Here is a 13,307-nt window from a genome sequence, read left to right on the forward strand (position 1 = left end):
ACTGAGTCTTTCCAGGATGCCCCTTTCATACCCAATCATGATACTATCACCTGTTGCAATGAGCCTGTTTACCTGTGGGATGTTCCAAACAGGTGTTTTTGGAGCGTTCCACAACTTTCCCAGCCTTTAGTTGCTGCTGTACCAACTTGTTTGAAACATGTTGCTGACACCAAATTCAGAATAAGCTGATATATAAAAATCAATAAAGCTGATGAGGTCAAACATTAAATATATTGACTTTGTACTGTTTTCAAGTGAGTATGTCAAAAAGGATCAGCAAGTAATGACATTCTTTTCTATTTATACATAGCATCCCAACTTTTTTAGAATCAGGGTTGTACAAAGGCTTCAGAGGTGACGCAAAAAATGAGAGCAAGATTGCAGATAAGAGATAAAACCACAAGCAGTGAATGTCCAGCTTTTCCCACTGTTACAAACAGCAGCTGTCATGGTGTTTTGCACAAGCAAATTCCTCCCATTTGGCGTCGCTGCTCCCAAACTGAAACTGGGAGTTTCCCTGAATGTTTCCTTTTTTCCCCCTGTGAACTCCACAGTGTTACTACACTGCCTCTCGCTTTCACTGAAGGAAAATCCAAGAGTGGGTGGGTGTGTGAACATAGTGGAAATGCCTGTTCATGACATCCTTAACTTGGTGGCTTAGAGAAAAACTCAGACAAACATGTTTAGACGTTCTCACTGACAGCTTGTTGTGGGATCAAAGAATTCATCAAGGATTCAGTGGGACAGTGTGGTTGCTCCAGCTTCTAGTGGCAGAAATGTTCTGATCACAAGTCTTAAATTGAGAAGACTTCATCTGCTGCTGTTCTACCATTAAATCTCCAAGTGCATGTCCTTGGTTGAGACATGTTTTTACCAACTTAAGTGTAGGTTTGAGGCTGGTTTTGTGTTTCAGTAACACTGAGAATTATATACACATGTCACCTTGACTACAGTACAGCTGTGGCACAGCTCCACACTAATTCTGCTGACAAGCTTGTGTCTGAAATAAACACACATCACAGAATCAGGTTACCTCCACTTTCACTTCTCTACATTGTTGCTGTGTTGGTTTCAGAATTGATTTTATGAGTACAGGGTAATCAGATTTATTTTTCAAACCTGGAGCAGGTCTAAACCACATCTGAGTTCTTTCATCATGCTATGAGCTGCAGCGCAACACTGTCCCTGAACACTTCTCGACCTCTGACCTTCCTCTGTGGGGTGTAAGAGAAATGACGACTCCTCTGCAGACTGACAGAATATTAGAATAATACAGATAAGGCTCTGTACTTCTCATTTTCTGTGATAATATATAAAATGTATGTTTAACACTGTTGTGTCACTAATGTCTGCACAGATCAGAATGATTAGGGTTTGCCATATACTCCTGAGCTGTCAGGTAGCAGCAGCAGACAACACGACCTTAAGTGACAATTTTTAACTGGTGCAATAATCTGTGCAATCCATCCTGTACATAACAGTCTACAAATACAATTTATTATTTAAGTTAATGCTTATTTTTATACACTCTTTTGTATATATACTTGCTGTTTTTTTACCTAATTCTATCTTTTACTGATGCTGCTGTAAATTGGAATTTCCCCTTGCGGGACAAATAAAGGTATATTGAATTGAATTCAATTCAATTCAATTCAATTGAATTGAATTCAACTCAATTCAATTCAATTCAATTGAATTCAATTCAATTCAATTCAATGCGTCACATCTGAAATGCCTCCTCACCAGGGTGGGAAATTAACTTTTTAAAATGTGAACATCGACAAGCCACTCACAGATAAATGCTAAGCTTCAGCAGGCACTCCACAGTAAATCAGTATTTTGTGTGTGACGTCCACCAGCCACAATGTCCCACCCTGCTCCTCACATTACTTCCATCCATTGAAAACTCTTCTCTGGGTGTGTAAGGAAACACACTACAGTGGCTCACATGAATAAAGTGTATTTAATGGACGCTTCTCGCCTGTTGAATACACTGAACATTTTGTTTTTAACAGATGGTTACAATTTTTTTCCCCCCATGTTTGAACAGTGGCGTGAATCTTTTTTGACAGTTCTAGTTCACTGTTGTTACAGTGGCTCTTACAAAGTCTCTTGCATCTGTTATCATTTCTACTCCAACAATAATAGTTAGGAATACTTCATATGTGAATTTCTAAACACCCATAGCTATTAACGCCAGTACCATCAGAGACATACACTGAAGTAATGTAAGGGAGACTGTGCTATTTAAAGGCGTATTCCACCAATTTCACTCTTGGGTTGTTTAGTTGTCATGGTTAGCACCGCTCAGTCTGTGAAAGCAGTTGTATAATATCTACTGTGGCTCTGGAGGAGCTTTCTAAAGTGGGAGAAAATATACCGATGATGTCATGATGTCATCTCAGTTTGGGTTTCCACACTACCGACTTTTAACAGAGAGTCTGTGTTCCACACTGGAAAGGCATTAATGTTTACCAAGCGGGGAGGGTGTAGGACCCATACATCTCTGTCTCTGCTGCTTACATTTTGATCATTCTTTGAAAAAGTCTGTCTCCAACTTTAACTGAGTAGCCCTTTAACAGATTTACTAACATATCTGCTGCTCAGTAATTACTAAAAGTCAGGCTACAGTACAAACTGCAGGTCTGATCCTAACACAGTGTCGGACGTAAAGACCGAGAAAAGAGCCACAACAGATGGACATCATAAATGAATGAATGAATGAATGACAAAAACAGGCAAACAGCATGGACAGCAGGATGACAGCCAGTTAGTCTAAACCATCACCAAATGTTTTCTTACTGCACATTACATGCTACCCAAGTTATAAATTATTATGTATGTATGTACTGTATGTATATGTTACCTCATATCCCTGGATTACTACATATCTTTCCCTGTGAGTGACATGACGACGTAGATGTGTGGCTATGAGGCTTCCACTGCCAGTTATTCCCTTTTTTCTGTCCACCACTGCTGCTTTTCTACCATCAACAATTCCATGAATCACAGATGCCAAATCAAATGAACACAATGTAGAATTTTACCAACATGAGCATTTGTCTTAATTGTTGCTTTCGATGAAATTCTTTTAGAAATAATTCTAAATTTGATTCATGTGTAGGTTTTAGGTCAAACTAAGCAGGGAGTCCATATGACAGCAACTACCAACAGGGGAACCATGTCTTGACCAAGTAAGGAGAGAATGACACCATCATTAACACCCAAGAAGTAAAAACAGAAAGTGTTTGGATTTGGGAGGCTTGCATTACTCAAAAGCTGCAACCACATATCTATGGTCCAGCGTGGTCACTATAATAACACGGACACAAACACAAACAATGACTGTGCACACTGCACACAGTTCTGTGTATAAACACAGTGTTTATGCATGTTTACACACAAATACTACGGTGAACACAGAGCCAGATATATTGGCATGAATCAATCAGGCGTATGAGGGAAAAGCTTTGCCACTAATCCACGCAACACATCAGACGTGTGTCCTACAGACGAGGACAGAATCATTAACATTAAGACAGCCAGTGTGTACAATACTCAGCTGTTGTCAGTCCTTTCAGCCAGGAACTGTGATGTCCAGCATGACTAACAGAGCATGTCACATTACCCCAGTCATTTCGACTAAAGCTTGTCACCCGAAGCTAAAAGAATGACTGTTTGGTCTGTTTTTAGGAAGACCTTTAGCTTTTGATTTTTTTAAACATAATACTTTTAGTACCATGAAATGAAATTTACCTCCATTGCACTGGTGTAGCAAGAGAAATCTCAGATATCTCCAAACCCCAGCAAAGAAAACTACATGGCGAGTTCCTGCTACACTGCGACCATTAGCACTTTTTTCAATATAGCAGCTGAAAAACAGCCGGAACCAAAACACCATGATGTCAGTGTGGTGAAGGCCTAGAGCTAATCCACTGACAGTCAGGCTTTGTGGACTTCAAGTCAGGACAGATTCAAAAGTGCTTGTGACAAACAGGAATTACAGATAGGAAAGTACATAAAGTAGTTAGACTTAGTTTGCCAGCACGTCAGCGTGTAATGCAGACATGAATTAGTGCTATAACTCTGCATATTACATGTAGTTGTGTTAACAGTTGACATATTTTTGGCATGTTGTCAAATGTTTCCTGATACATGCTGAGTGTCTGTATATGGATCTGTGTGTGTCAAGCATCTGTTAATCACCAGGATAGTCCAGAGAGGTGAGTCACAGACTGCAGTGAAGCAGAAAAATGACGAGGAATGGCTTGTAGTGAGAGCAAAGGTAGTTGTTACATGTGTATTACATCTGGAATGAAAAAGCGCCAAGCAGTATGAAGCTATGTGCAGAGGGAAAGATGCCTCTAGGACAAGGCCCATGTGGGGCCCGTGGTCCAAATATGTACCAAAATAATCTTTAATGTGATCATATGCTGAGCCAAATTCTAATCAAATACAGTCAGCACTTCTCCAAGTAGACCATCACTGTGTTTTACTCATTACATTGTTCATGTTTTTATCATACCCTGTTTCTTTTGTAGTGATGCTTCTTACTAATGCACCTTTTCTGCTGTAACAGTGCAAATTCCCCCGCTGTGAGATTAATAAAGGATTACCTTATCTTATCTTAGTGAGATTAAATGAACATGCATCTCCATTTATGGGACATTTCATATTTGATGCACGGTTCTCCAGTGATAATTCAAAGGTGTTACATCCTCAACAGTGTGTCCACTGACTGCTCGAAGTCAAGATCCTGTTCTCTCTGCACACCTGAAGGCAGCCCTGACACCAATCTGCTCCTATCAGAGGCCATGTTTACATTCGCGGTTCTTCACGATGTGTACAGTTTGAGTATTACAGAACTGATGGTGACAGAATTTGGGCTCATGACTTCAGTTTCAGTTGATTTTTAATAAAAATCTGGGAATTTATTGGTGTTTGTCTTTTTATATTCAATACTAGTGAAAACTTAGTTTTCTTTCATTTGTATATTTTTAAAGCAGCATCTGCTTCGTTTATAAAATGTTTTTATTTGCCTGTGATAATCTGTAAAGGTGCTGCAAATAATGACTCTGATTTTTATTTCGTTTACTGATCTACTTTGGCTGGTCTCTGTCAGCAACAGTTTTCATTGGAATAATCATAGAAAATGGAAAGCAATGTAAAACCTTAGTCTAACGTCAAGATAGTAGAGTGCATTTGTAATATGTTGAAACTTTTTTTTTATTATTTCTAAAATGTGTTCATGCTGAAGATGTGTTTCATGCTGTTAGCATCCCAGCTAAGGCCAAACGGTGCGTTACCTGACCAAAAACAGAGCTGTGCTGAAATCAGTAGACTGATTGGTTTCTTGTTTACTCATGGAAGTGGCTACAGAGAAGGTGCTGCGCTTGCTATGTTCAGCCTCCAGTTGTTTTGCAGCTCGTGTGTAGTTAGCGGTGAATATTGGTTGGAGGTGTCACTTCTCCTCTCTTTACATTTACTCACTGTTTGCTGATCGGCTCTTCTATTCTGTGCAATCAAAACTGCAATGAAGTCTTAAAGTACTGTCACTGCACACTCAGCACATCCTGTGAACCACCACAAGGCTTTTATTGTGAAGCAGCTGTAGGAAGTGTTGACTTAAGGCTTATTCTATGCTTGGTATCTCACCACTTTTTAACAGTTGTTCCTTAACAGAAAACGTCATGTCTGTTGACTGTGCACATCACCCTGCAGCTTTACTTAGTGACTCTTCAGCCTGTTTTAGCTCGTTGTTTTGATTTTGTGCCACATTTACTGTTTGCTTCCGCGTCACTGCTCTCATCAGCCTTGTTCCCAGCAGCAGGCAGCTGGTTTCCACAAGCAAGCTGTGATCAACTCCCTGCAGGCTTCCCCCTGTGGCCAATGTGGGAAACACCCAGGGCAATAGGGGTTCTAAGCAATTACAAGAGCCAACCGTGGTATTTTTCATCAATCAGCCACAAGGGTCAGTAATGAGTCCATTCTGACGAAGACGACGCCACACTACATAACAGACTGGAACAGGCTTGGACAGGAGATTGGTGCTTTATTGGAAGCATTTTCAAGCAGTATGCCTCACTTTTAAAAGAGGAAGAGGCTTAAAGGACGAGGAATAACTGACTGCTTTTTTAAATGTGCATGAGGCAAACTTCACCACCACAGGTGCTTCTGTGAAACTGCCTTTGTCAGCTTTATGTGATGCATCTGTCTTCCACACAGTGGACAAGACATTCCTAATGAGGCTACTGGAAACCAAAACAGATAAAATTAATGTGAAAACTGAAATTCCGTTTGCCTGGTGGCCAAAGGCGTGACTTGATTGGGATGATAACGTTGCTCTGTGTCTGCTTCAGGTGTAAGAACTCAACTCTTGGCTGCTGTTAGCTGCTGCAACTTTAGAAAGTGATGATATAGAGCCGAAGATCTTCCTTGGGTTAGGTATTCGTATTCTAAGACAAATGAGTATCCAGTACAGCGAAGCTGCTCAAATTTGAGCCAATCACAATTTTAAACAATAATTAATTTTTTACTATTCAAAAAACAGCTCCAAATATTTTTTCCAATGCAATGAATTCATTGTTTGGGCTGTTTCATGACTTGTTATAAGCCTATTTAAAAAGACACTTACACTTAAGACTTCTTACTATAGAATATATAAAATATACTATACAAACAGATAGTACACAACTCTGGAGTTCATAAAACATTTGCAAGTACACACGCTCACAGTATACCTTTTCTGAATACATATAGGTTTACTTACTAAGTACTGAGTTTGCTTTCAGACACTTGGGTATGTGACTAAATGGGCAGGACAAAGGCTGTTTCTTCACAATCAGTGACAGCACATTGCTGTGGGGCAGGTAAGCAAACCTGAAAGTCAGTGGTAAGACCTGCTCTCACTCCGATGAAAACTCCAGCCACTTAAAGAAAGACTGACTGGTGTGAGCGGACTGCAGGTCTGTGGAAAGTCAGGGTTGTGTAAGTCAATACTTAAAGAACTGTAAGCATTTCCTACATAGATAATCATGTTGGGTAATCATCAAGTAATTTCTCTGCAATTAATTTGTCAAATTCTGAAAAGTTGCCAGATAAGAGTAATGATATAGTAATAATGTCAACTTACAATACATAGCAGATCAGTGAAGGTGCCGTGTGATGAACACTTTGTAGCAGTGCTGGCTTAATATTTCTGTTGCTCATGGCAACTTTGTAAACTAAAGTGATGACCTTCACAAATAGATCATCACTATCTACAACCTGGATGAGAAACTACTACAGAATTGTGGATTAGTATAAAAGTATAACGTTAAATAAAACGTAGAATGTTTAGGTAATAATACAACAAAGCAGAATGTGTACGCTCCGAGACAGTTCAGAAATGAGATGGTGTATCCAGAATCGTTTCCTGTATCTTTGTCACATGGGCGTCACCACTGCCACGCCCCTTTAGGACACCAGTGGCAGTTGCTGAGTCTGCACACTACAATGGCACGGAAGTGACACAGATTATAGGTTGTGTGGCCCTGATTGTGATATGTTCAATTGAACACAGTACAAAGACAACACATTTAACATTTGACCTCAGCTTCATTGATTTTTCTAAATACCTGCTTATTCAGACTCGCAAAGTTATGGAACGCTCCAAAAACACCTGTTTGGAACGTTCCACAGGTAAACAGGCTGATTGGTAACAGGTGATAGTATCATGACTGGCTATGAAAGGGGCATCCTGGAAAGACTCAGTCGATCACAAACAAGGATGAAGTGAGGTTCACCACTTTGTGAACACATGATTGTATGAAGGATATTACTACATGGCCCCAGGAACACTTCATAAAACTGTTGTTGGTCAACACAGTTCATTTGCAAATCACTGCATTCTGTGTTCCTTTAAGTTTTCCGCAGAGTTTTATGTTAGTATACTTACTACTACATACTATGATATCAGTATACTCATTATAATTTCAGATAAAAGTGTACGATAAAGCCTGCTGCTCTACAGCTCTCAACAGTCCAGTCTCTGTTGGACCGTGAAGTAAGATTAACTGTATCAATACGCAGCTGATCTTGGTCTAACAGTATTACTGGGGACAAGAAGCTTTGTCCCCCATGACTCTGTCCCTAAATGTCACAAAGGACGTCTGTGCTACTAGCTAGCTGAAGATGCTGGGTAATGTTAGCTTGTGATAGTTGGAGGTATCAAGTGTTGAGCATCACTTCATCACAAAACATAATGATGGAAAAGAGCACTGATCTCAGACCTGCTGTATTCTTATAGAGCATTCTGGTTATAACCAATGGTTATAAGCTTTGAGCTTTCCAACCATTATATGTACGTGTCCAATGAGTGCTCCTCCGTGGTTTAAAAAATATCAGGCTGCCAGGCTTGGAGGAAACCCTGAGTGAGCACTCAATGGATTTTATATTTACAGCGACAGACATCAAAGAAACAGTGAACAATTGTGACAAATGTGTTCTTGATGACAAAATCTTCATCAGTGTGTGTGTGTGTGTGTGTGTGTGTGTGTGTGTGTGTGTGTGTGTGTGTGTGTGTGTGTGTCAGAACAAAGAAGGTAGCTGGAAGCTAACTGCTAACTGACATTTTTTTCACCTCTGGAGTCAAATTAACCCCAAAACTGACTGAAAGACATGCTGAGAGACATGTCTCAATGTACTATTGTAGCATTAAGTTGTTCTTGATCCCCGTAATGATTTTGTAATTGTGAATTGTGATGACAAATGTGGCCATACCAATAGATCTGTTATAAGATAGTATTAGCCAAAAATATGGGTAGGCCAGTTGAAAGGTCCAGTATTCACTGTCCATGAGCTGTGGTTTGGTCTCCACTGACTCCTGAGAGTTCAGCATTCTTCTGACCTCACCAGCTAGCTTTGTTGCTAACTGCAAACAGAAGACTTATCAGAGTGTGCGTGCTGACAACAGCTGCTTTCTGCTTTCAAAGAAAGGGTTGATGAGATTGGTGAGACTGAAGTAAACTGGGGGCTCATCAAATCAAAACAACAAGCTAAATGAGGCTAAAAGGCTCAGTGGAGCTGCAGGGTTGAGCAATAACCCTCCGTAGGGTTGTCATCACGTGTGACCCCGTTCACTTTCTACGCATTCATTTGTTATCGTGTAACCCTAAAAAACATCGACTCATGCAGCTTTAGAAATCCAAAGCTGACTTACTGTATGTGCAAGCTGGACAACAAAGCACAACACAGACATGTACAGTGAAAACAAGACATTGTGGTTTTGGAGGCAGTTAGTGTTTGAACTATTTCCTGATCAACAACAGCTGGGCACAATAACTGCAAGCAACATTCAAAGGCCCTGTCCTGAACACCGCTGTGACAAACATGGACAAAACTATGAGGACTCTCAGACAACAGTCAGACAGCTTGGAAGTTGTCAGAAGATGTAATTTGTCAGTTTTGATGGAGCTGGACTATGGACCTGAGCCTAACACACCTCAGACCAGTGCTGGACACAAAGGGAAACTTCTCATCTGGCTCTATGACAACAAGTAAGCATCATCTCCAAAACATGACATTTCATCCAATCCTGGCATCAGATTAACTACGACATGCTTACCACGATATACTTGCGCTGTTACTATTGTCATTACTTAATGCATTGTTACAACCAGCAGAATCATATTTCCACACCACATAAACCATCCACTTGGTACTTTTTATGGCGTGACAATATAATTGCCAATTATTACCTTCACTTGACACATGAATGTGCACTGCAACTCAGATAACAGTGTACAATAAAGTGTGACCCTTTTCCACCTGCAAGGCTAATACAATCTGTGGCTCAGCAGTATTCAGACATCTGAGGACGGCTGAGCTGAGGAGCATCATACTGTATTCAATTATTGGCTCCCTGCTTTTCAATTAGTTCACGTTGGCGTCATGTGCTGAGACGATGTACCATAATTGTGCCGATGACACGCAGGATAAATATTCTCCAGTGACTGCATCTTAGAATGGAGCAAAACAGACCCAGCTCCTCCAACAACACAATACAATGCAGGTGCATGAAATCAAGCATTTATCAATGACTTATTTTGATATCAAATTTCATACAATGTCACGTTTATAACTTAGTTAAAACTGTGGTTTTCAGATTCGTAATTTGATTGAAATAACCCTACTTATCTCTTTAAGGAGGTCCAGCTCAAGACCCTGAGGGATTGGGTTTTCTAATAAGCAGGGATGCTTGAGAAATCCATTGTTAACAGACTTGTTAACAAAAAACACTTCTCCCATCAGACAGGGGACACAAACCTTTAAGGCTTGAGCTCAGAACTCCCTTGTGTACATGGCAGCAAGCAGCATCACGCTGATGTGCGCTGTGTAAATAATATTATTGAAGTGTACATTTAATGCTTTTCTGAGGGAGGTGATGTCTTTTCAGTCTACCGACTGTTTGACATACCCTGATGACTGGAGGTCATGGCTTATCACCAGCGTTTCATTCACTGCCACATACTGTGCCAACGCTCGAGCGCAGGCTCGGGGAGCTCGAAAGGGTTAACGTTCAGGCGCGTAAATACCGCTCAGTGCTCTCTGAAGGGCTCGTTCACCTAAAGAAACACGATTAACAATCGATCTATTCTCAAAAAGACACCCAGAGTGCGGCGGAACCGCGAGAAACACGCCAAAACAAAGACGAGCACAGGGGCAGAGTCGTGTAGCAACAACTACGACAACAGGAGGGAAATGTGACATGATGTGAACACACTGATCCCAGATCAGCGCAGCTTATGGACGGCGGGGAAAGTGATGAGCGGCGGCGGGCGACACGTCCCCGTTCAACCGCAGTGAAACAAAACAGCGAGCGGCTCTGACTCAGAGTAGAGACAGACCAACCCGCTGAAAGCTCAAAATGTTATTCTGTTCCCTCGCTGAAGCTTCAGGGTTTCCAACACGGGCTATTGTCAGCCATGGCTGCTGCCAGGCTCGAAGGCTGGACGGGCTCGAGCTCACACTCGGGTCGTGATTTTCAACCGAGCTCCGTGAAAACAGTCAGCGAAAGCGAGCACGATGGCTGTTATGTGGCGACATTAACAGACAATGTAGGGGAAATATCGAGTGAGAGGGAAAAGGCAAGGCGAGAGAAATGAGCAGCGAGTCAGCCGAGGCTTCCCCGCTGCCCGAGCCGCCCGCTCAGTCCAACCAGACGCGTTAGTTCGCGGCGATGCGGGAACACAAATACACATGAAGTGCAATTAATGGCCGAAGCCCCGCTGAAAGCACTCGATAAAGCACCGTAACTTTTTAAAAGGGGAATCTGTTTAGCGTTATTCGCGAAAAAATGTCACAACCCCGGTCGGCTATATTTAACTCCGCCTTCTTCTTCTTCTCCAAGCGGCCTCTCTTCAGATGTAGACGGGCGACGGAGAGCCACAAAGCTGTCAAACGCACCGAGACCTCGCCATTTTTGTTTGTTTTCCACAAATGCAAGCCGCCACAAAAACACCACGGTGAACAATCTGGCCTTACCTGCCGTGGAACCAGTCCTTGCAAGCATCGCACTCGATCATAAACTGGGTCACGTCGTAAGGTAATCTGCAGATGCAATATACTGGTACAGTCGCCATGTTCAATTCACAACTACGTCGGGATAGACTGGGGGGGCTGCAGGAGGAACAACGTCCTGCAAACAATATGATCCAATATGATCTTCCCCAGAAAAAAAGCCAGGGGCAGACCCGCCGGACACATGAAGCTACACGCACATCTCCATCACAGCACGGCCGTGTGGTGCAAACGGTGGAGGCTGGTCGTAGCAGGCTTTCCTCAAATGCATTATTATTATTATTATTACTATGTGCATGCCCCCTGGTGCCTGTACGGCACCGAGGCGGTCATATTAGGAGCCAGAAGAAAATGTAGCCTCGACGTCGTTGCGAAATAAATAAATAAATAAATAAGTAAATGTGAAAGTTACGTCAGGGAGCTGGTTTAAATCAGCGGAGCTCAAATCAGATGAATGAATGTCCGGATCAATCAACATTACAGCAATCAGGATTTCTCTCTCTCTCTCTCTTTTTTCTTTATGATTGCAGCAGTCCAACACGTCCGGGCAAAATAAAAGCCTTTTATTATCAGAGTCAAACAGCTGATTGTTAGCTGAGCACACAGATGGACCAAATGTCCAGCAGTGAACGATGCGTTTACTTTATAGACGTGATGTAACCGTATTAAATAACGATATTTAAAGAAAGTGCACAATAATCAATGAAAAGCTGTGGTAGTGTATATGTTATTTCTTCTTTTCCAGTCATGATAGAAGTTTTTATTATCATAATATTAGCACATTTACGTTATACAGGGTGTTTTTTCAGGCTGATCTTAGACTGCAGGCAGAAACCCAAATGAAATGAAAGTGTACGGACTGTCATGACAAACCAGTGGCAGCGTAAAGGAATAACATATCCACAAGAATTTCTGGAGGTAGAACCACACAATACACGATCGTTTTATTTAGTTAATTAGCAAATGTTGCTGTTGTTGTAAAAACAGATTGGTTGGTGGCTTGTCAGACATTTCTTGGGCTCTGATGTGTTTCTAATCCTGCCACCGGCCCCAAATAAGACATCACTGGATTCATTACTGGAAAGTGATAGTCAGGTGTTTGGGTCAATATTAAGAACTACACATTAATAGATCATTTTGCATGATTGCATTCATTTGCAGAGACACAATATTGATGAAATCATTTGACAGATTACGAATTGAGAATAGAGACTGTGAGAAAAGCACCATGGAACTCTGGCTGCATGTTTGTATTGATCACAGGTCTCATAATGATGCTGCAGGTCAAAGTTCACTCACATCATCACTTCAGGGTCTTAAGTGTCTTTATATTTTCATAGTAAGGTGTAATATAGCTGAAAGCTCTGGAAAAGGCTGGTGTTGGGATTATGATCAGTTACCATGAACAAACTGTCAGGATTTGTTATTCTCTGTATCATCAGACACATTTGATGCTGCTCCTCCTCTTGTGTACAGTAAATGCACCATCATACTGGACAAAAATGACAATTGCCTTAACCTAATATGGCATTAACTTTTCAGAAATGATTATTGCCTTAGTAAAATGTCATTTAACTCACTTTGGTTTAATATGACAGACTGCCATTTGAATTAATGCAGTATGATGCAGATTTATATCAAGCCTGAAAGTTCATTCTTGTCAATTGAAGTAATAGTTTGACAAAACAATCTCAACTCAAAGTCCACTTACAAGTCCCCTCCACCCCTGAGGTGTTGTTTTTGTGTCT

At 41.2% G+C, this 13,307-nt stretch overlaps 1 protein-coding gene across 2 annotated transcripts in view; it reads right to left on the minus strand.

Moving 5' to 3' along the window:
* Positions 1–12,070, minus strand: part of phf2 (PHD finger protein 2) — a 32,992-nt gene extending 20,922 nt beyond the window's left edge. Inside the window, exon 1 of one of the 2 annotated variants that reach the window (XM_070958534.1) lies at positions 11,524–12,070. In XM_070958534.1, coding sequence (XP_070814635.1) covers positions 11,524–11,621 — 98 coding nt within the window. In that variant the 5' untranslated portion in view covers positions 11,622–12,070. The remainder of the gene's footprint in view (positions 1–11,523) is intronic. The other variant, XM_070958535.1, reaches the window with a different exon arrangement.
* Positions 12,071–13,307: the final 1,237 nt, after the last annotated feature.

This window comes from Chaetodon trifascialis, chromosome 3, assembly GCF_039877785.1.
Source record: "Chaetodon trifascialis isolate fChaTrf1 chromosome 3, fChaTrf1.hap1, whole genome shotgun sequence".
NCBI lineage: Eukaryota > Metazoa > Chordata > Actinopteri > Chaetodontiformes > Chaetodontidae > Chaetodon > Chaetodon trifascialis.